General features: G+C 28.8%; 2 protein-coding genes across 3 annotated transcripts in view; one reads left to right on the top strand and one right to left on the bottom strand.

The window, feature by feature from the left end:
• Positions 1–11,318, bottom strand: part of LOC117172639 (protein numb) — a 192,280-nt gene extending 180,962 nt beyond the window's left edge. The window contains exon 1 of the mRNA XM_033360759.1: positions 11,253–11,318. The gene's annotated coding sequence lies outside the window, so the exon portion shown is untranslated. The remainder of the gene's footprint in view (positions 1–11,252) is intronic.
• Positions 11,319–16,217: 4,899 nt separating this feature from the next.
• Positions 16,218–25,304, top strand: part of LOC117172527 (cytoplasmic dynein 2 light intermediate chain 1) — a 14,809-nt gene continuing 5,722 nt past the window's right edge. Inside the window, exons 1-4 of one of the 2 annotated variants that reach the window (XM_033360557.1) lie at positions 16,218–16,321; positions 16,589–16,706; positions 16,767–16,868; positions 23,109–23,435. In XM_033360557.1, coding sequence (XP_033216448.1) covers positions 16,305–16,321; positions 16,589–16,706; positions 16,767–16,868; positions 23,109–23,435 — 564 coding nt within the window. In that variant the 5' untranslated portion in view covers positions 16,218–16,304. The remainder of the gene's footprint in view (positions 16,322–16,588; positions 16,707–16,766; positions 16,869–23,108; positions 23,436–25,304) is intronic. The other variant, XM_033360566.1, reaches the window with a different exon arrangement.

Raw genomic sequence — 25,304 nt, 5'->3', positions numbered from 1 at the left:
GAACTGAGTCCCATTCATTTTTTATCTCATATGGAGTTAAACCCTTTAAATGAAAATGTTTGATTACCGCTCTGAACTCGTTTTTTTTTCCATTTTTCTTAATGAACAATTTTTTCTTCAATTGGTTATAAAAACACGTAAACTCAGAAGATCTGGACTGTGACTGCACCATATATCTAGTCGGGAGTGGTGCTGACTGAAAACAGATGATTTGGAGTGATTCGCGCGCCATATGTTGGTCATTCTAAGGACTTATTGAACTACCCTCGTATAAAAAAAAGATTAATAAAAAATTTGTAGATATTTTTTGGCGCATAATGTTTGTCTCATAATTTTTTTCCTACCTTGCATAGTTTGATAAAAAAAATACAATTTTTTATTACTTTTTGTTTGATCAAAATTTGAATTATCAATTTTTCGAAAGAATTCAAAAAGTTGTTATGATAACCTTGTAGGGCTTACGAAAATTTACATTTTGCTTTTCAAGTAATATGAACAAGGGCACAGAGAATTTTTGAATCATGAAAAAATGTGGTCTCAAAAACTTTCAAAAAACGCTCACTTTTAGAATTTTTATCCAAAATGGCTGACCAACGAACTTGGCATATAGCTTAGGACATTAAAAGAGATTATTTATCTAATAGATTATTTTGTTCAAAAGTTATCGTGCTCATAGACAGACAGACATAAAGACAGACATACACATTCGTAAAAACCTGTTTTTCGGATTCAAGGGGTCTCAAAACGTGAATTTTTGACAAAAACTGGGAGAGAGGTCAAATTTCACACAAATCTAATACCTTCTCTGATAAGAATGTAAAAATGAATTTCTAACAGCAAAAAAAAACCAACTAATTTTCAACCAAACAGTTAATTCCTGTAATATAAAGCTATTTTTTACGAATGAAAAATATTCTTGTTTTGTTTTATATGTATCCTATGGGCAAAAAATATATAAGAACGTTCGCGAAAAAATGTCCTGACTTAAAGAAAATGTCCTGACACTTCCTGTTTTATCTAAGTGTATAAAAATGCTCTGAAAATTACAGGTTTTTCAGGTGAGTAGGCACCCTTTATAGTTAAAGAGAAAAGGGAAAAATGAGATTTTTTGGAGAATTTGACAAAAGGGGAAACCCAGGGAAATAGGGAAACGTAGGGAAATAAGAGGAAAACTATGAAACCTGTACATTCTAGGTGATATTCCATGTAATTTGTCCAAATGACATTCTAGATTCCATTAGACATTCCAGAAGGAATTTCTCATTCTATATGGTATTTCAGATGGAATTGTCACTATTATTTATTTTTAAAAGTTATAATAATGCTACAAGATAGTAGACATTTATTACAAGAACAAAAAACAATTTTGATTCTGAAAAAATCGGAATATTGCTGGAATATTTCAATACTAAGTACAAGTCTCATTTTAAATAAACTAACATCTTAATAATATAAATCTTGAATTAATAATAAAGATTTCTGGTCTCGTGGCTATACGGTTTCAGAGACAGGAGCTCGTTACGGTCAGAGTTTTCTCTCGATCTCGTTTCCGGTATACCTTTCTGAGCTTCCTGCCCTGCTAAACAAAATCGTCTCAGCGTGATTCCAAGCCACAAAGTAAACTTTGGGTCAGACGACTTTCCAATTAAAAAATCAAAGCAGGCCCTAAATTACTAAAAATATTTTTCGAAAATATTAAGGTTTCATGGGATTTCCATATTAAGTTTTCATGGAATTTCAGAAAAAATTCTGTGCAATATTCATGAAACTCGAGTGGAATTTTAAGGAATGCAGAATTCCACGAAATTTTCTTTTTGAATTCCTTGGAATATTGAGGGAATTATCTTAAACTTTCCCACACAATTGAGGCGGAATTCCTCTGAATTCAGATTTTCGTTGAAATTCCAGAGTTTTCAGTTTTATTATATTTGGTACTTGAATTTCATAAAGATTGTATAGGAATTTAAAATAAATTCAAGGTGGCCGTTTCAATCGAGAAAAGAATTCCCAGTTGTTTCCGAGTTCGAAAAAAATTCTCACGGTCCATTCCAACTCAATAAGATTGTTAAAAAAATTATCCTTTTTCCAATTCCTAAAATACTTAAAACCAAAATTTCTTCCCTTCAAAATAGTTAAAAACCTAAAAAAAAATATCCTTCTGCCAATGGAACGAAAGTTAAGAAAAAAACTTTCATCGTTTCAAACTCATAAAAATGTTTAAAATACAAAATTTTCCCGTCTGGAACTCACTAAAAATGTAAAAAACAAAATATTTCCTCTTCCAATTCGAAAAAAATCCAAAACTGCTGCCCTTTCTTTTACAATTAGAATTGTGAAATTCAAACGATTTTTATACATGAATCCTTTTAAGTTGATTTTTTTAAAAATATAAAGTAGTTTCAAATTAATAATTGTTCCATTGTTATTTATACATCAAAATTCCACATTTTCACTTACAAATCATTTTCCTTTTAAACGAAACAAATGAAATTGTAACATTTAAAGTTTAAATTTAGCACTCTGAAATTTCAACGATTGAAAGTTATCTATTTTAATATAAAAATGCAGTTTCAAATTGTTTAGTTCTGATTATTTGATTTATTAATGCTCATTTTAAAAATTTTGTAAAAAAAGTGTCAACTCGTAGGATTTAAAATATAGTACTTTAGACTGAAATAATACTTTAATAGGATCGAACTAAAGTTCAGTTTTAAAAATCAATTATTATTTTATACACACTGACTAAATTAAAAAGATAATTTTTAACCAAACAGTTGAACTTTTAACCACATTGTTAAATTTTCAAGTAAAAAAATTACTTTAGTCAATAAACGAATTTTCCACAAGGTAGTTCAATTTTGAACCAAGAGAATTAATTTTCTTACAAGAAAGTTAAAGTTTTAATAAAATACATTAATTATCAACCAAATAGTTGAATTTTAAACAAAAAGCATTAATTTAAAAAAAAAGTTGATTTTTTATCAAAAGAAATGAATTTACAACTAAAATAGATCAATTTTTAAAAATGAAAAACAAATTATTACGGAAATAGTTGAATTTACATCTAAACAAATTTAACCAAACAGGTGCAGTTTTAACAAAAAAAAACATTAGATTTCATCAAAAAATATGATGAACTTTTAAACCAACAATGAAAAAAATGTCAACCAAATTGTTGAATTTTCAACAAAAATTGTAATACTTGATATTTGAGCTAAAAAATATTTGATTAATTTTTAACCAAACCTTACATTTTCATCCCAATAGAATTGAGTTTCTAACAAAAAAGTCGAACTTTCAACACTATATATCAATTTTTAACCAAAAAGTTGAATTTTCAACCAAGAGAATTCATTTTCTGCCAAAAAGTCAATTTTTTAACGAAGTCCATCAATTTTTAACTAAGAAAGATAAATTTCAACCCAAAAATAATATTGATTAAATTTCGTATTACCAACAGAATTGTTAAATTTTTAACGAAAGAAATTAATTTTTAACTAAAATTATGAATCTTCAACTAACAAAATGAATGTTCAACAAAGTAGTGCAACTTTTGACCAAATTGCCTGACAATGTGCATTTAAAAAAAAACAGTTCATTTTTCAACCAAAAAGGATTACTTTTAAGCCTTTACTAGATTAAAAAAAATACTGATTATTTATTCGCTAAAAATAATAGTTTAAATAAGCGTTGAAGTTAATTTTTTATGCTTTTAAAATATTAGTTTAAAAAATGGGAAATTTTGCTTTTGTTCGTGAAACTAAATACTTAATGTTATTATCACATTTTTTAAAAATTTATAAAATCTTAGTCAAATTTTTTAGGTGATGGGCTAGGGGGGGGGGGGGGGGGGGGGGGGGGGGGGACTTGAAAATATCTGAAAAGCACCTTACGTGATTTTTGGATTGACCCCTTATTTGTTAATTCATTAATTTACTATGATTTCTAGAACTACAAAACAAACGCTGTAATAAAAATGTATTTTTACGATTCAAGATAAAATTGGTTGATTTATTTTTTGAAAAAGGGGGAATTCCATTATCTAAAAGGTTAGCAATACTGGAATCGCAGAATGCAGTACCTGTCGGGACCAAGTCAGTTGCACGCCAATGCGGTATTCCAGTCGACAATATATGGATCCACATTTGATCTTTTTGCTCACCTTGGCACCCCCACCCCATACCCTATTTCCTACCAAGACATTTTTTACTATGACAAAAGCAATAATTCTTAGAAGAATACAATTTTCATGAAAAAGTTCTCCGAAGTAAAATAGTTTTTAATAAACAATAATGCATAATTTTTGTTAGAAAATTAAATAACTAGACGATCAATAAACCTGCAAAACCTGAAAACTTTTGAAATAAGTTTTCGAACCAAAAAATACGGGTTTTTAACTAGAAGAGGGGAATTTAAAAATCAAGCAGACGAATTTTCAAATAGGGTTAAACTTTTAACCAAGAGACTTGAATTTTTCACAAAAAAATAAAAATTTGAAAAAAATATATGAATCGTCAACTTGAACAGATTACTTTTCGACCAGTTAAATTTTTAACAAACATAAAAAAGATTCTCTACAAAAAGAAAAGAATTTTGAGTCAAATTTGTAGTTGAATTTTCAAACGACAAATTTAATTTTTTAACCAAAAATACGACTTTTTAATAAAATACATATATTTTCAAGCAAATAATCGAATTTGCAAGTAAAAAAGATATATTTTCTACCAAAATGAAGTTGTAGCTAAATTTTGAGAAGAAAAAATTAGTTTTAACCAAAAGATAAAATTTCGGCGAAAAATGTAATAGTTGATATTTCAACCAAAAATGATTTAATTTAAAATTTATAACAGTTAAATTTAATTTAAAAAATCAAATCTTTAGCAAAACTTTTGAATCCTAAAAAATGGAAAACATTTATATCTAAAGTCAAAAACAGTTGAATTGAACAAAAAAATTTAACGAGAGTTAAACTCACAAGAAAAAAAACACTTTTCAATAAATAAAAAAAATTAACATCCAAAATGTTACATTTTTAAACCTAAAATAATATCATTCTACAAAACAGGTGAATTTTCAACCAAACTAAATTTGATTTTCCAGCCAAAAAGATGAATTTTCAACCAAAAATAGAATGGGTCATTTTCATTGCAAAAAATTAATTTGCAAAAAAGAAACAAGGAATTTTCTATCAAATAGTTTAATTTTCAACTAAAATTTATTTAATTTATTTAATAAAATTTAAATTAAAATTAAATTAATTTAATTTATAAATTAAATTTGTTTATTTTTAATAAAAATAGTTTAAACGTCAACTTAAATAAATTAATGTTCTACCAAGCAGTTAAATTTTTAACAAAAAATTGATTTTCTAAAAAAATTCTAAATATGGAAATTAACTTACAAACGACAGTATTAATTTTCTAACCAAAAATATACATTTTTAGCCAAATACATAAATTTTGAACCAAATATTTGGATTTACAACTCAAAAAGATCAATTTTCTACCGAAATTGTAATTGTTAAATTTTGAGTTAAAAAAATTAATTTTGAACAATTGAATTTAATAAAAAAAAGACGCATTTTCAACCCAATATTTAAATCTTGAACTAAAACAGATAAGTTTTCAACCAAATAGTTGAATTTTTCACCAAGATGATTAATTATCTACCAAAAAGATGAATTTTCTACCAAAACAAAAAAAGGAATATTCATCCACATAGTTGAATTTTCAACTAAAAAACATAAATTGTGTGCCAAAAATATAATAGTTAAATTATTTATTGTAAAATTTAATTTTCAAATAAACAAAAAATTAATTTTTAACCAAATACTTGAATTTTCGACAAGAAAAAAAAATTAACTAAAATAATTATGAACCTTAACTAAGAAAATTAATTTTTAATCAAGTAGTAGTTCAACTTTCGAGTTTCGACCAAATAGTGAAATATTCTTTCAAATTTGCGAATTTTTTAGTATTTTCGTTTATTTTCTGTTTTGTTTTTCAGTAGGTCGCCGTTGTAAGACACCACATAAAAATCTTTGATTACCCCGTCCCCCAAAAATCTTTTCGTATGTTTTTCTCCTTTAATTCGCCGTAATTGAGCCAATTCTTCGAACTTTTTACTCAATTAAATTTACCGAAAATGTTATTTATAATTTCCTACAACTGGAAAAGTACCTAATCTATTTACTTTAAAAAAAAAGTTCATGGGTTTTCGGCATAATTCTGAAAACTACAAAAGCTACAACTTGTTTAGAGCAAAAAGAAGTGCAATTAAATTTTCTATAAAATTAAATTTTGAATTTTAACTAAAATTTTCGTTATAGCATTTTTTTTCAAATTAAGTTTCACAACTTGTGTGAAAAGTTTCCAGGGTCCTAAGTCCTTTGGCGGAATAATTTTATAAACGGTTATAGAATCCAGTCCCTCAATTATAATGTTATTACAAAAATTTCTTTTACACTTCCAGAAAGAAAATTGACCTTGACAAAAGTTAAATTTATTTTCTGGCACATTATCTTGATTCAAGAGATAAGAAATAATTAGTTACACAATGATAACATTTATACGAATCATCTCAGAAGCAATAAAACTGATGAAAAAATAACATAGGTCCCTTCCGAAAGACGTACATTTTTTAATTCGAGAATCTCCAGTCGTTGAAATTAATCTTGTTGAATCAGCAATATTTTTCTCTTACTCGATTTCACTCTAGAAATGAGATTCTTTGTTGACTAAGGTGAGAAATCAGCTTGTTTCTCGGAATGACCAATCTCGCCTCGACCGAGTATTGTTGACAGTTTTAGTTCGCCGTTCGTCTCGACGAGCACGTGCTTCATTCACTTTTCATTGACAGACTCAGCAAATTAATGTGGGAGCAATTTTGTTTAATTTTTCTTTATTGTATGCAATATTTTTTCTGTTTTTAACACAAAGTAGGTCATGGACACTGGGAAGGTTCGACTGTACTTTTTTAACGGATAGGAATTTCTACTGTATTCAAGCCGAAAAGGTGTGAAATTGTTTTAGATGAGGAAGGTAATACTGTATCTTCTGGACGCAAAGGAGATTCTACTGTATTTTATGGACACGAATGAGGTTCTACTATACTCATCGGGCCCGATGGAGGTTCTAATTTATTTTGAACATGAATTATGTATCTTCTGTATTTTGGAGCAAATTTTTTCTGTGTTTATGGACACTAATGAGGTTCTATTGAACTCTTTGGGCACAATTGAGGTTCTACTGTATTTCGGAGAAGAATTATTCTTTGTTGTAGTTCTGAACACGAGTAAGGTTCTATTGAACTGTTTGGACTTGGTGAAGGTTTAAATGTATTTTGGACATGAATTAGGTTCTCCTGTATTTCCGGCATATCTTAAATTCTGGTATGTCTTTGCACGAATGAGATAAAAATACTGCGTTTTAATTCTATAGACAAACAGTTTATTCAAATTGCAGAAGAAAGGTACGTCTAATTCATATGAGTGAAGCAAAACGACTGTCGACTAAGGTCCTAGACTTAGGTCATAAAAATGTCCCACTCACGCCCTTTTTAAAACAGTCAGCCCTGTACTCCAGATCATGGCATTCGTCACTTCAGACCAAAACCATAAAACTAAACACTTAATTCTCTATGCATTCTTAGAATCGTGAGAGGAGATTAACTTTTGCTTTACAATCTCACGCATTCCAATATTCTTTCTAATATTCAACACACTCTATTTAAAACGGTAAGGTTCCAGACTGTTTTACATCATGAAGATTGTACTGTATTTTATTAACACGATGGAGGTTCTGCTGCACTCTTCGGACACGATGCGAAGATTCTAGTTTATTTTGGACACGAATTAGGTTATTCTGCATTCTAACCACATTTAGACGTCTATTTCGTTCTATACACGAATGGGGTTCTACTGTATTTCAGGGACCAATTATGTTATACTGCATGGTTAAACACTTATGAAATTCTACTATATATTGGGAACAAGTGAGGTTCCACTTCATTCTTCAAAATCGATTGAAGTTCTACTGACTGAGTGATTTTCGAAAAATAAATAATATAATTTATTAATTGTTATGTACAATAGACGTTGAGGAGGTTCTACCGTATACTTTTAACATCAGAGATGATCTACTGTACATTTTAACAGAAATAAATTTTCACTGTATTTAAAACGATAGGGTTCCAGATTGTTTTACCTAACAAACGTTGTACTGTATTGGATAAACACGATGAAGGTTCTACTATCATTTGGGCATGAATTAGATTCCTGTCACAACCGAGGATCTAGTTTTTGTGCGCCAGTGGGTTTCTACTATATTTCAGAGCGAATGGGGGTTTGGTGTATTATTTTGACACGGTGGAGGTTCTAATGTGATCCGATGGAGACTCTGCAGTATTTTAGGCACAATTGAGGTTCTAGTTTGCTTTGTGGAAGAACGGTATTCTACTTATTTGGGAGACAAATTATGTTATATATCCTTCATTTGAATCATAAATGAGGTTCTACAGTATATGGCGAACGAAATCAGTTCTACTGCACTTTTTTAATATTATGGGGATTCTAATAAGTTTTTGACACGACCTAGGATTTGCAATATTTAGATACGGCTAAGGTTCTAGTTTTTGAATGAATGAGGTTCTACTATATTTAAATCACTAATATGGTTCTGTTGTATTTTGTGCATTAATTAGGCTCTGTATTTGGTCACGAATGTGGTAATACTGTATATTGTTATTCAATGCGGTCCTACTCTACTATTTTAAAGCTACGGAGGTTCTAGTTCATTTTGTATGCGATTTAGGTTTTGCTGTATTTTAGGCATAGGTCAGGTTGCAGTTTGCTTTGTGAATGAATAAGGTTCTACTGTACTTCAGAAAAAAATTAGGTTATACTTTTTTTTACAATAATACGATTCTACTGTATATTAAGAATAAAATTAGTTTCTACTGTTTATTAAGAGTGAATAAGGTTCTTTGCACTCTTCCAATTCGATGAAGGTTCTACTGTATTTTTAACACAAATTTGGATCGGTTATAATTTATTTTGTGTACAAATGGTGGTTTGCTGTATTTTAGTGACCAATGAGGTTATATGATATTTTTTTACACTAATGGGGTTCTACTGTATTCGTTCATCACTACAGATGTTCTACTTTATTTTGGAGACGAATTACATTCTAATGTATTTTTTACGCGGATTTAGTAATACTTTATACTGTACTTGAATGCGGTTCTACTGTGCTCTTTTAAAGCGATGGAGGTTCTAATTCATTCTGGGCACAATTTAGGTTTTGCTGTATCTTACTCAATTTTGATAAAATTAGGTTCTGTTGTATCTTAGATATGAATGTTGTATTTTGTTTTGTGTACAACTAGAAGTCAACTGTATTTTGGAGAACAAGGTTATACAATATTTTGGACATCAATGAGGTTCTACTATACGCTTTGAACGCGATAGATCTTTTGCTGTATCTTTTAGATGAATGAGATTATGTAGAGTATTTCTGGCCATGAATGGTGTTCCATCATATTCTAGGCCAGAATGAAGCTGTAGTGTGCTTTGCGAAAAAATGTGGTTCTACAAAATGTTTAGAAGTGAATGAGGTTCTATTGTTTTATATGCACGAATGGAGTCCTACTTTACTCTCTGGGCACAAAAAAACGTTCTGATGTACTACAAAAAATGTTAGATTGCATTTTTGGACATGATCGGGGTTCTACTGTACTTTAGAAACGAATGAGGTTCCATTGCATTTTAGAGACGACTGTGGTTTCCTAGAATCTACTGTATTTTACACTAAAATGGGGTTAAAGTGTGTTTTGGGAGACCTTGGGTTTCTTCTGTATTTTTCAAAGCGAATGAGGTTCTACTGTATTTTAAGGTGAATGTGATTATAGTGGGTTTCTGGGCATAATTGAAGTATTACTGTATTTGAAACAAGAATAAGGTTGTAGTGTGCCTTGTGAATAAATGGGGTTCTACTAAATGTTTAGAAGTGAATGAGGTTCTTTTGTGTTATACGAGTGACTGGACTCCTACTTTACTTTTTGCACATCAATGAGACTCTACTGTATTTTAAAGATGAAAAATGTTTTCCTCAATTTGCAGATATGAGCAGAATTCTACTTTACTTTAGAAACGAATGGGTTTCTACTGTATTTTAGAGCTAAATGGGGTTCCCCTTTGTTTAAAGTCGATGTATTCTGTTCTCAATTTTGGGACATCAGCGAGGTTCTACTTTACTTTAGAAACAAATGAGGTTCCATTGTATTTTAGGTGTAGGTGGGGTTCCGTAGATTCTACTTATTTTATACACGAATGGGGTTTCAGTGTGTTTACGATCAGAATGGGTTTCTACTGTATTTTGAAGCAAAGCGGTTTCTGTTTTATTTGTGATACGAATAAGGTTCTAAGAAATGGGGCTTAACCTTGACTGCGCTGCTTCTCCGTTCTTATAAATGCTCGCAAATAACTACCCCCCCCCCCCCGCAGGCTCATTGAAGTATCCAGTTGTAAATTTGTATTCATCCGTCAACAAAACGTCAATTTTTCGCGACCGTGTCAGTCAAATCGCAGATAAAAAGAGAACGCGAGAATCGATAATACGGGGGGAAAAAGGTACATATTGTATATCGTGTTGACCCCCGCACTTGACCAGCCTTAAATCGTGTCGCGTAAAAACCGAGGGAATCGATAAGGTGGTAGTAAAAATAATCTCCCATACTTTATTTTATAATAAATAATAATAATTGGGAATGAACAATAACGGTGATTATATTTATTAAAAAAATGAGTTCAATATATAAAATGTAGGTTAGAAACAAGATAAAATGAGCACATTTTATTTTGACAGCTTTTCGATTCTTTTTCTGTATTTAAACTAGTCGAGTCTTGAAGTTTAGAGACCAGGATTTAATATCCGAAATTGTCTGGGGATTATACAAATATAATCTGAAACTTCTAGGACCAAGGGCAATCAAATTATAGACGAAAAACAGTCTTGGCTGAGATAAAATAATAGCAATAATTAACCAGATTTGTTATATAAAAATAATAATTTATTTTTACTACGATAACTGATTCAGCTCTTGATTTATTTGCTAATTTCATCATTAAAATTAAAAGTGTGAGAAATGACAGAAAGTAGTTTTTGTATAAGAAATACTTTTTATCCTCGCGCCCCAATAACAAAATTAGCAATGCATGCAGCACTGATGAAAATAAAAATAAAATAAAGACTTACCGAATCAGTGTCAGTGACGATTTCCCAATCCAGTCGGAAAAAACTGTCGGCGAGAATGTTCGAAAATAATCCAAGTGGCACTCTCCGATGGCGGGAGGCCCAAGCCCCAGATATCAATTTCTTCGATTTTGGGTGACCGTCGCCCCTGATTTCCGGGACCGGAAGTACCGAGGTCGAGAATGGGGCAAGGCGAGATTGCCCTCGCAGACACGGTACCGGCGTGTCTTGATCACAGCGGCATTTTTCACTGGAACCGTTTTTGCTTTTCGTAGTTGACACCGTGCACAGTCGAATCGGAACAGATCAGTGCGCATGCGCGCGAACCTACCTCGCGCACGCGTTGCGGCTTACTGTCTTTCAATCTATCTTATCAGCGGCGAAGCGCGACTCGAGCGTGGGAGGGGAGAGGGAGAAAGTGGTTGCGCTTGGCGGGAGGGAGGTGGTAGTAGTACATTCGGGAGAAGATCCAGCGCGTGCGCGACGAGGGGGTGTTAATTCATCCCTTTTTCAGGTTCAAGATATTTTTGAGATTCTCGTATATTCTTCGATTTTTAGTTACTAACAAACAAAAACTAACGATAATATAATTGTAGTTATAATTGGTATCAAAATCCACTCAAGAAGAACTAATAAAAAAGAAATAACTCAAAAAGAAGTAATAAAAAGGATAAAAAGAGATTTAAAACATGAAATTGCGTTGTATTTCAAAACTTCATTCGTGTTCGAAATACAGGAGAACCCCACTCGTGTATGAAGTAAAGTAGAACCTCATACGAGTCAAAATTACAATATAAAATACATATTAGCATCTCATTTCTTTCTAAAATAAAATGAAACCGCAATCATACACTAAATTCAATACGTCATTAGCGCTCAAAATACAGTAGACCCTCATTTGTATTCAAAATATAAGAGAATCAAATCAGTGACCTAAATACTTTATATATAAATATAAGTAATTAAAATAATTATTATTATATATTATCATATATTATTATTATATTTAAATAAATAAATATTGAATATTGCTTTATTCGGTTTGAAAATGCAGTAGATACCACTTCTGTAAAAAATATATCAGTACTCCATTCGTTTTAAAAATACAATAGAACCGCACTCGTGTCCAATCTACTAAATCACCTAATTTGTCTTTGAAACACAGCAGAAGATGATTTATGTACCAAAAGTAATGGAATCTCATTCCGATGTAAACACAGCAGAGCCCCATTCTTGTCCAAACATACAGTAGAACCCCTTTCGTGTATGGAAGTACAGTCCGCATTCACGTTAAAACAACAAAATAATCACCTAATTATTATCTACACCATCGTTATCTAAAAAACAGCAGAACCTCATTTATGTACAAAAGTACAGTAGAAAAACTTTCATGCACCTAATAAACCTTAACAGTGCAAAAAATGCAGTAGAACCTTATTCTTATCTAAAATACAGTAGAACCTGATATGTCTCCAACAACACGATAGTGGAGTAGAACCTCACTCGTGTAAAAAATACAGTACAGCCTCTTTCGTATATAAACTACAGTAGAACCTCGTTCATGTCGAAAAAGACAGTAGAACAGTGTATACAAAATACATTAGAAGATTATTCTTATCTGAAATATGGTATCACCACATTTGTTTTAAAAATGTAGTAGAAACGAATTCTTTTCCAAAATTACAGTAGAGCATCTTTTGTATTTCTAAAACAGTAGAGCCTCATTCATATCTCAAATAAAGTAGCACCTTATTTGTTTTTGAAATACAGTAGAAATAAATTCTTGTTCAAAAATACTGTAGAACCTTATTCGTGTAGAAAAAAACAGTGATCCTTTTTCGTATATAAAATACAGGAGAACCTCATTAATGTATAAAATACAGTAACACCATTTGTGTTTAAAATATAGTAGATAATAATTTTTCCAAAAAAATACAGTAGAACCTCATTCGTGTAGAAAAATACAGTAGATCATCTTTCATATTTCTAAAACAGTAGAGCCTCATTCATATCTCAAATAAAGCAGCATCTTATTTGTTTTTGAAATACAGTAGAAATAAATTCTTGTTCAAAAATACTGTAGAATCTTATTCGTGTAGAAAAAATACAGTAGAGCATCTTTTGTATTTCTAAAACAGTAGAGCCTCATTAATATCTCAAATAAAGCAACACCTTATTTGTTTTTGAAATACAGTAGAAATAAATTCTTGTTCAAAAATACTGTAGAACCTTATTCGTGTAGAAAAAAACAGTGATCCTTTTTCGTATATAAAATACAGGAGAACCTCATTAATGTATAAAATACAGTAACACCATTTGTGTTTAAAATATAGTAGATAATAATTTTTCAAACAAAAAAAAACAGTAGAACCTCATTCGTGTAGAAAAATATAGTAGAGCATCTTTCGTATTTCTAAAACAGTAGAGCCTCATTCATATCCCAAATAAAGCAGCACCTTATTTGTTTTTGAAATGCAGTAGAAATAAATTCTTGTTCAACAATACTGTAGAATCTTATTCGTGCAGAAAAAATACAGTAGAGCATCTTTTGTATTTCTAAAACAGTGGAGCCTCATTCATATCTCAAATAAAGCAGCACCTTATTTGTTTTTGAAATACAGTAGAAATAAATTCTTGTTCAAAAATACTGTAGAACCTTATTCGTGTAGAAAAAAACAGTGATCCTTTTTCGTATATGAAATACAGGAGAACCTCATTAATGTATAAAATACAGTAACACCATTTGTGTTTAAAATATAGTAGATAATAATTTTTCAAACTAAAAAAAAAACAGTAGAACCTCATTCGTGTAGAAAAATACAGTAGAGCATCTTTCGTATTTCTAAAACAGTAAAGCCTCATTCATATCCCAAATAAAGCAGCACCTTATTTGTTTTTGAAATGCAGTAGAAATAAATTCTTGTTCAACAATACTGTAGAATCTTATTCGTGCAGAAAAAATACAGTAGAGCATCTTTTGTATTTCTAAAACAGTAGAGACTCATTCATATCTCAAATAAAGCAGCACCTTATTTGTTTTTGAAATACAGTAGAAATAAATTCTTGTTCAAAAATACTGTAGAACCTTATTCGTGTAGAAAAAAAAGTGATCCATTTTCGTATATGAAATACGGGAGAACCTCATTAATTTATAAAATACAGTAACACCATTTGTGTTCAAAATATAGTGGAAAATAATTTTTTCCAAAAAATACAGTAGAATCTCATTCATGTAGAAAATATAGTGAATTATTTTACACATATAAAATATATTAGAACGTCATTCGTGTCTAAAATACAGTAGTACATTATTGGTGTTGAAAATATAGTAGAAATTAATTCTTTTACAAAAAAACCCAGTAGAACCTCATTCCAGTCTAAAATACAGTAGCACCTAATTTGCGTTCAAAATTTAGTATAAAATATGTTTTGACCAAAAATACAGAAGAACCTCATTCGTGACGAACAATACGATAGGGCCTCTTTCGTATTCGAAAAAAGTAGAACCTCATTAGTGTCTAAAATATAGTATCACCTAATTTGTGTAAAAAATATAGTGCACATTAATGCTTCTACAAAAAAACAGTAGAACCTTATTCCTCTCTAAAATACAGTAGCACCTTGTTTGTGTTGAAAATACAGTTCAACATATTTTTGACAAAAATACAGTAGAACATCATTCGTGTCAAAAAATACGGTACAGTATCTTTTGTATTTGAAAAACAGTAGAGCGTCATTCATTACTAAAATAAAGTAGCGCATCATTTGTTTTTAAAATACAGTTGAAACGGGTTATTTTCAAAAATCCAGTAGAAGCTTATTCGTGTAAAAAATACAGTTGGTTCTCTTGTGTATATAAAATACAGTAGAACCTCATTCGTGTCCAAAATACAGCAGCACCTTATTTGCGCTGAAAATATAGCAGATAATAATGTTTCTTCAAAAATACAGTAGAACCTCATTCGTGTGGAAAAATACAGGACAGCCTCTATTGTATGTAAAATGCAGTAGAACTTGATTTGTTTCTAAAATATAGTAGCACCTTCTTGGTTTTTAAAATATGGTAGAAGCTCATTCTTTTTCAAAAATACAATAGAACCTTTTTCGCGTCGAAAACACAGTAGATTCTATTTAGTTTATAAAATACAGTAGAAGATATTTTCTCTGTAAAATACAGTAGAACCATTTGTGCTTAAAATATAGTAGAATGTTATGCTTGTTTTAAAATACAGTAGAACCTCATTTGATTTAAAATTAAATGAGAAACGCCTTCTTTTCCAAAAATACAGTAGAACCTTATTCGATCCGAAAATACAGAAGAACCTCATTCGTGTAGAAAGTACAAATTATCTATCTTATAAAAGGTACAGTGGAACGTAATTCATCTATAAAATACACTAGCACCTTATTTATGTTTAAAATATTGTAGGAACTTATTATTGTTATAAAATACAATAGAAATCCATTCTTGGGTAAAAATACAGGACAGCCTCTTTCATAAATAAAACACAGTAGAGCTTCATTCGTGTCTCAAATACAGTAGATTATTATATTTCGTATATAAAATACAATAGGAGATCTTTCGTATATAAAATAAAGTAGCATCTTATTAGTTTCGAAAATATAGTAGAAAATGATTCTTGTCAACAAATACAGTAGAACCTCATTTGTGTAAAAAAATACTGTAGAGCCTCATTCGTATAAAAAACACAGAAGAACTTCATTTGTGTTAAAATAAATAAGCACCTTATTTGTATTTAAAATACAAAAGCATTTTTTTTCTTCAAAAAATACAGTTGAACCTCGTTCTATCGCAAAACAGTCTATGTTAAAAATTAGGCACTAGAAACACTAGAAATAAGATTAGTGCCAGTTGTAGAAAATATAAATGCGACGCCACGTTTCCATAGCAACGAGTGACTTGGCTTTTAAAAACACAAACTAAACCTTTCTGACATTTTCCACGTGAATTTCCCGCCTGTGCTTTCTCATCATTATTATAACAATTACTATAATTATTAACTTGTTTTTGCAAGCAATTTTCAAAAATCAAAAATGACAGAAGACAATCGGTAAGTATTGTTGAAAAAACCTCTTTAGACAATCCAAATGGTAAATAATTTAAATAATGCAGTTTTCTTAACGTTTTTTATTGATTACATTAATAATAAAAAATTATTCTTTGTTATAAATGTAAATACTTAAAATAAATACCTTAATTAATTAAAAATGATATTTATTACTATTTTAAATAATAAAAGACTGGATTTTTCGGCACGTATTGAATTTATTATTTTAATGATTAAAATGATTATTAATTATATAGTTTTATTTGTTAGTTTAGAAAATACGAGGGAGTTGGCATTACGATTGGCCTTAGAGGAAGAAAATAAGAGAAAAACTGATGCAGTCGAAACGCATGAACGATCAATTATTCTCGTTGGAAGTAAAGGAGTCGTAAGTCATTAAAAAAATTTTTTTATTTATTTCAAAATGTGTGATCATAATTATTTTCAGGGAAAAACGACGATGGTTTATAGATTTTTAGACAAGGATGAAACCCCCAAACCAACGATTGCTGTGGATTATTCTTTCGGTCGAAAAGCTGGAAAAAGTTTGGTGAGTTTAAATCACAAAATTAAAAAAAAAAATTATATAGTTTTCATTATAATTTGATTATAATAGTGATTCGTTTTTATAATAATTATTTAAAATTCTGTACATTTTAACTAAAACTAAGTCCAGGAATCACAGTCTATCCCATTTTTTACCTAACATTCCTTTTCTCTCCCTTTTCCTCCCTTTGCACTCCTTAAATTTAAAAAATCCCCTAAAATACCTAAAATCGGAATTTGTACCCAATTTTTTTCTATTTTTTTACTAACTTGGGATTCATTTTTCAAGAGTCATAAACAAAATTAAAGATATTACAAAACAAGACAATATTGCATTTTCAACAAATAAGATGGATTTTCAATGAAATAGTTAAATTTCATGCAGCAGTGGTTGATTGAAATAGTTGATTTTTCAACCAAATTAATTTTTCACTCAATATAAAATTAATATTCAAACAGATAATTCCATTTTCTACCAAAATAGTTGGTTTTTTAACACAAAAGATGACGTTTGAAGAAAATATGTAAACTTCCAACGAAAGAGATGAACTTATAAATAAACTAACGAAGCTTAAAACATAACAAAAACAATTTTTAATAAAGTAGTTTAACTTTTTAATTGTTTTCGTTGAAAATTCAATCATTCTAGTTGAATATCCATCAATTTAGTTGAAAACTCATCATTTTGTTTGAAACTATTCCAAATGTAACTTTTTTTTTAGTTAGTTTTCTATTTGGTTGAAAATGATTATTTTCGATTGAAAATGTAACTATTTAAATTAAAAATGTTATCATTTTAGTTTAAAAATTCATCTGTTTAGTAAAAAATTAATTTTTTAGCTAAAAATTGTAAAGTTTATTTTTGCTTTAAAAATTATATTTTCGAGTTAAAAATTAATCTGTTTGGTTGAAAATTCAATTGTCCTGGTTAAAGTATCATAGTTTTAATTAAAAGTTCATCACTTTGTTTGAAAATGTAACTGTTTTTTTAATTAGCTTCTTTTTCATTGAAAATTATTATTTCATACTAAAACTGATAATAAAAATAAATAATAACATTAATAAAATAATAATACAATTAAATATTCCACATTTTACTTTAAAATTCATCTCACTTTGGTTAAATATTAATTTATCTAATAACAAATGTAATGATTCTTTTTTTGGTTGAAAAATCAATGCTTTTTAATTGAAAATTCATGTATTTTTTTTAAAAGTTTGTCTTTTTTAGTATAAATTAATTTTCTTCAAAAAAAAATTATTTTTTATTAAAAATTAAACTATTACAATTAAACTTTCATAATTTTACTTTAAGGTTCACCTTTTTTGGTTTAAAATTTGACTGCTCCAGTTAAAGATACATAATTTTAGTTGAAAATTTATCAGCTTCATTTAAAACTATTATTTTTTCACTAAGAATTTAACTATTCCATTTTTGGTTGAAAATTAATCTGTTTTCAGTTCAAAATTGATCTTTTATAACTGAAAATTCATGTATTTTGTTGCAAAATCATCTTTTTGCTCAAGAAATCATCTCCTTGTTTGAGAATTCGTCTTTTTCAGTAGAAATTAATCTACCTGGTTCAAAATAAGATTTTTTTATTGAAAATTAAAAAATTCCAGTTAAAAATGAATAATTTTAGTTAAAAATTCGTCAGTTTGGTAAAAAATTCAACTATTCCAGTTTAAGATTCATTATTTAAATCATTTCTTGATTTAAAAATGTTAACTTTAAAAAAATTAGTTTTCGTTTTGGCTCAAAATTAGGATTTTTTTACTGAATATGTATAATATGATTTAAATATTCCATCATTTTAGTTGAAAATTCATCTCTTTCGTTGAAAATTAATTTCTTAATTGAAAATTTATAAAATTTGTTTTCTGAAATTCCTATTTTTTGGAAGAATATAATTGTTTTGGTAGAAAATAAGATTTTTGGTTAAAAATTCAACTATTACGGTTAAAGATTAATCATTTTAGTTCAAAATGTATCAGTTTGGTTGATATTTCAACTATTTCAGTTGAAAATTCATCGTTTAGGATAAAAATTGATTAGTTTATTTAAAAATGTTACTTTTTAAAAAAAATTAGTTTTCTTTTCGGTTAGAAATGATTTTTTTTATTGAAAATGTATAATATAATTGAATACTCCATAATTTTAGCTGAAAATTCATCCCTTAATTTTTCATACTGAAAATTTCACCAAACATTTTTCGGTTAAAATTTTATGTTTTTTAAATGAAAAATTCTGTTTTCTTAATTCGTCTTGTTTAACAGAAATTAATTTTCTTGGTTGAAAATAAGATTTTTGGTTAAAAATCCAACTATTACAGTTAAAGATAAATAATTTTAGTTAAAAATGCACCTTTTTGGTTAAAATTGAACTATTCCAGTAAAAGATTAATCATTTTAGTTAAAAATTTAGCAGCTTGATTGAAAATTATTTCTTTTTATTGAGAATTTAACTATTCCATTCTTGTTTGAAAATTGATCTCGTCTAGTTCTAAGCTTAACTATTTGATTGAAAATTTGTCTTTTTCGATTGAAAATTCAACCCTTTCGTTAAAAATTCATTTATTTTGTTGAAAAATCGTCTTTTTGGTAGAGAATTATTATTCATATTCGAAAATTCGTCTTTTTTGGCAGAAATTAATCTTCCTGATTGAAAATAAGATTTTTCGTTTGAAATTCATCAATTTGGTTGACAATTCAACTATTTCAATGAAAGATTCATCATTTTAGTTAAAAATTCATCTCTTTAGTTATACATTAATTTTTCTAACTGAAAATTTAACCATTCTTTTTTTGGTTGACAATTTATGTTTTTTGAATTAAAATTCATGTATTTTTTTTCGAAATTAGTCATTTATAGTAGAAATTCATTTTCCTGGTAGAAAATAAGATTTTTGGTCAAAGATTCAACTATTACGGTTAAAGATTAATAATTTTAGTTAAAAATGTATCAGTTTTGTTGAAAATTCAACTATTCGAGTTAAAGATTTATCATTTTAGTTGAAAATTCATCACTTTATTTAAACTTTATCGACTATTTTTTAAAATAGTTTTCTTTTTAGTTGAAAATGACTATTTTTTACAGAAAAATTATAATGTAATTGAATATTCCATCATTTGACTTGAGAATTAATCTCTTTGTATCAGTACTTCAGCCTACATATTTTATAAAATCAGAGATAAAATATTATCCTTATTATTTACAGTTATTTACAACTATTTACAGAATATCTTATATCTAGATCCTTATTTTTATTTTTTACGATAGCGCAATTTGAGACGTGTTAGTAAAAAAGGGAGCGAGCGATCGAAAAGGAGAGTGCAAGCGAGAAATAGAGAGCGCGAACGCAACCACAAGTTAATCTACTTAGCGTTTCTTTTTTCTTTCACTTTTTTCGTAATTGAAAATTTAACAATTAATTTTTTAGTTCACAATTGATATTTTTCGGGGAAATTTCATGTATTTTGATGAAAATTCATGTTTTTTGTTGGAAATTAATTTTTCTGGTTGAAAATAAGACTTCTTGTTAAAAATTAAACTATTCCAATCAAAGATTTATCATTAGAATTAAAAATTCATTATTTTGGTACAAAATTGTTTATTTTAAGTGAAACTTTAACTGTTCCTTTTTTTGTGGAAAATTGATATTGTTTAATTCAAAACTCCACTATTTGTTTGAAAATTTATGTGGTTTATTTGAAAATGCAACCATTTCATAAAACATTCATGTATTTTTTTGAAAAATCGTCTCTTTTGATAGACAATCAATCTACTTTTCAATATTCGTGTATTCCAGTTAAATATTCATAATTTTAGTTAAAAACTCAACTTTTTGGTTTCAAATTGAACTATGTCAGTTAAGCATTCATCGTTTTAGTTGAAATATCAACACTTTTGTTGAAAATTTGTTTTTTTTTCTGTGTGAAAAATTAATTTTTTTACCGAAAATTAAACTATTCCATTTTTGGTACAAAACTGTTCTTAAAAATTCATCTTTTTAGTACAAAATTTATCTTTCCAATTGAAGATTAATCATTCTACTAAAAAATCCATAACTTTTCTTGGATTTCTCTGTGTGCAAAATTAATTTTTTTACGAAAAATTTAGCTATTCCATGTTTTGCTGAAAACTGTTCTTTTTTTAGTTTTAAATTAAACTGCTTTCTTGAAAGTATATCTTTTTTATTTGAAAATTCATGTATTTTTTGGAAAAGTCGTATTTTTTAATAGAAAATTAATCTTATTGTTTGAAAATTCATCTTCTTGTTTGAAAATTAATCTTGTTGTTTAAAAATTCATTTTTGTTTGTTTGGAAATAAAACTATTTGATTGGCAGTTGAACTCTTTAAAATTCATTTTTTTAGTTTAAATTTGATATATTTCAGTTGAAGATTCATCATTCTAATTCAAAATTCATCACTTTTCTTGAAAATCTTTTTGCGTGGAAAATTAATTTTTTACTGAAAATTTAACAATTTCATTTTTTGTTGAAAACTATTCTTTTTTTTTTAAATCAGCTACTTTATTGAAAATTTATATTGTTTAATTTAAAATTCATGTATGTTTTGTAAAAACCGTCTCTTTTGTTAGAAAACTAATCTTCTTGTTTAAAAATGCATTTTTGTTGTTGTTGAAAATTCATCACCTTGGTGGAATTTTTGTATTGTTGTGCTGAATTAGTATTTTTCTTAAACGAGAAATATTGAACTATTCCATTTTTGGTAGAAAACTGTTCCTTTTTTATTTAAAATTCAACTATTTGGTTGAAGAATTATCTTCATTAATTGAGAATTCAAACATTTCGTGGAAAATTCATTTTTTTTTTCTTGTAAAATCATCTCTCTTGGTAGAAAACTAATCTTCTTGTTTAAAAAGTTTTTTTTTGGTTTAAAATTCAGTTTTTTCACTCAGATATTCATCCTTTTAGTCAACAATTCATATTTTTGATAAAAAAATAAAACCATTTGGTTAAAAGTTAACTGTTTTTTTTTTAATTCATATTTTTATTTTTAAATTTATCTATTCCAGTTGAAGATTCATCATTCTAGTTTAAATATTCATCACTTTTGTTGAAAATTCGTTGTTTTTTAATTTGGTGGAAAATTAATTCTTTTACTGGAAATTTATCTATTCCATTCTTTTTTTTGAAAATTATTATTTTTTGTTTATCGGCTACTTTAATGAAAATGTATATTGTTTAACTGAAAGTTCATGGATTTTTTGCAAAAATTGCCTCTTCTGTTAAAAGATTAATCTTCTTGTTTAAAAATTAATTTTTTGATTGGAAATTCAAGTATTCCATTACAATATTTATTATTTCAGTTAAAAATTCAACTTTTCGGTTGAGAATAAAAATACTTGGTTAAAAGTTAACATTCTTTTGTTAAAAATCCATCTTTTTGGTTTAAAATTAATTTAATCCAGTATTAGGAGATTCATGATTTTAGTTGCAAATTCATCACCTTGGTGGGCATTTTTTGCTGTTGTCCTGAATTAGTTTTTTTATTAACTAAAAACTTAACTATTCAATTTTTGGTTGAAATAAAATCCGTTTAGTTCAAAATGAAACTATTTGGTTGAAAATGAACCTTTTTAATAGAAAATTCAAATATTTGATTAAGAATTAATGTTTTTGATCAAAAAGTAGTTTTTTTGTAGAAAATTAATCTTTTTGGTCAAAATTTCAACTATTTTGTTAGAAATTTATCTATCTTATTGAAAATGCAATATTTGTACTTAAAAAGTTAGGATTTTACAGCTGTTTGAATTGAACATATTATATAGTACCTGACTTAACTTTTCCCTAAGCATGCACAGAATTATAAACATAAGAAAATAAAATCCAAATTTTTGTGAATAATTATTTTAATTCATGATCTTCGTGAAAAATTCAAGAAATGCTTAATCATTCACCGCATTATGAAAAATGATCCTTGGAAAAAACCTGGAATTGTCAGGGAATTGTTTTCCAGGATTTTAGTAGACACCCTGAAGTAAACACCCTCAAGTCCCGATATGAGACCCCCCGGTTTACGATATTCCGAGAAGTTAAGGCCTCCGGAGTTTCGTGTTGTGCGGAGCCGCGGGGCCAAAAGAGAATGTGCTGAGTTAAGGTCAAGCCGTGTCCAAGATCGGTCTTATATCGGGAAGTGAGTGTAATAGATCCGTCACACTTTGCGCAGTGATCCCTGTAAACCTACCACGTTAAAAATATCTATCTCCAATTTGTCAGGTAAAAGACGTAGTCCATGTTTGGGAAGTTGGACACTTATCTTCGTCGCTAATTTCAGCAGCAATGACAGGATCAGCCTTAACTCATTCCCCCCATCATGTGACGATTATGATAATGTTGGATTTATCCAAACCGGAAGCGATCTGGTCCTCGCTGGAAGAAAGCCTCTCGGTGATTCGAAGCGCAATAAAAATGAGCTACGATGACAGAATAATGGAAGAGATGAAAGATAAGAGGACAAAAGAGAGGAGGAGAGATACTGAGAAAGGGGTCGATCCATTCCCAATGAAATTGTGTATTGTCGGCGGAAAATATGACGAATTTAAGGTGAAAACAACTTACCATCATTTAGGGCAGATTACAATTCCGCCGCAGCTACCTGCGCAGGGTTCCCCCACTACACGGTTTTTTTTTCACTCAGCCGAACAGTTGCCGCCGAGCCTGGTCAGCGGGAGTCCTTTGTATCTAATGAGGACTAGAATACGGAATATATAACATTTTTAAAATTTAGCACTTGGTAATTTAAAAATATAATACTCGAAATCTGTGAATTATAATGGTTCCAGTAATGTCATTTGACTTAATAAGTTGAAAATTAAATAATAAATCATAAATGTTCAAGCTCACGTGAAATTTTATGGTAAAATTTTCAGTATATTTTACTCAAGCCCAACGCAGTAACTTTAATTTGTCACGGCAATATTTTATTTGGAGGGGAAATTCCGGAGGATAAAATTTGGCCAGATTTGAACACTTATTAACTAGCATAATAAATTTGGTGTATTTTTTTAACAATCGAATTTCTGAAAGTTATCCTTGAATAATTTTGCATTCCCAGTGCAAAAGTGTGAATCGTTTCATTCCTAGCTTCATTTGGAAAAAAATTAACAAACATCGTACTTATTTTTTATTGCTTAACCAATCATGTTGATCAAAATTATCTTTTTCATAGTTTGGCTTAAAAAGTTTGTTTCTGTGTAATGCAAAAAATAAATCAAAGAAATGAAAAATATACATAATATTTTCTATTCTGTGTAAGTTTTGCGTCTAAAATACTTTGATAAAACTTATGCAATTTTTTAATTAAAAATTAAAGTAAAATACTATTTTAACACATAAAAAGCAGAATAAAAAGAATTTCCATCAATTATTAAAATTATAATATTAAAGCAATTGAAGGATAATTCTAAAAATGAGACTCCAAATTTATAATTTTAGCTAATAAGTTTTTAAATCTGGTCAAATTTTAGCTTCAGCAATTGGCCTAAGCTAGGTCAAACATTGCACAAATAAATTAAACCTAAAGTTAACTTGAGTAAAATATACTGAAAAATTCACCAATATCTTTCAAATAAAATTGAACATTGTTATTATTATTATTATTATTATTATTATTATTATTACACCATTAAGCCATTTCCCTTTCGGGGTAGGCGTGACTCATTCGGTAGGGGAAGGGAGTAGTGTGAGGAAGGGATAGAGAATTTTTAGATTGATCCAGAATTCTCGTGCTATTTAAGTAAATAACACGTTCGTTCCGCAACACTGCTCCGACCCAGGTCGCTGATCAATCTCTCTAGCAATCACTCCAAGCGAAGAACCTCACGAAGTCGTTATGTAAGGTTCCCCACTTGGGTCCATTGGTAGCCAAGGTCTTTGTTTCAGGCGTCATTCACTCTACTGGCACTCTTTTTATCAACTATTTGCCGCCATACTTTCCTGTCCTGGCATACTTCTCTAGCTTCTTTTATGTCCATGCATTTTCTCATGCAGGCACATTCTAACCATTCTTTCCGCGGTCTACCTCTGGGCACGCTGCCATTTACTTTACCTTGATACACTTGTTACGTTAGTCGTTCGTTTGGCATTCTCTCAACATGTCCGAACCATCTTAAACGATTTCTTTCCCATGTGTCTACTAGCGTCTCTTCTGCACAACATTCTTTTAGAATTATCTCGTTACTTACTTTGCCCATCAGGGTTTTCCCGCATATTATGCGCATGAATCTCATGTCAATTGCGTTAATTCTACTCTTATAGTATAGTCAGTACAAATATAGAATTATGTATTTCCATTTTAGCTTTATTTGATAAATTTTTAATTCTGATAAGGGGACCTGCTCTACCAATAACCTTCTTACCTTCATTTATTCGTCTATCTAATTCCTCATCTATCTTCCCGTCCCTAGTAAATAA

Source organism: Belonocnema kinseyi, chromosome 1 (genome assembly GCF_010883055.1).
Source record: "Belonocnema kinseyi isolate 2016_QV_RU_SX_M_011 chromosome 1, B_treatae_v1, whole genome shotgun sequence".
NCBI lineage: Eukaryota > Metazoa > Arthropoda > Insecta > Hymenoptera > Cynipidae > Belonocnema > Belonocnema kinseyi.
Note: the sequence above shows the minus strand (reverse complement) of the source record. Positions and strands in the feature narration are given on the sequence as shown.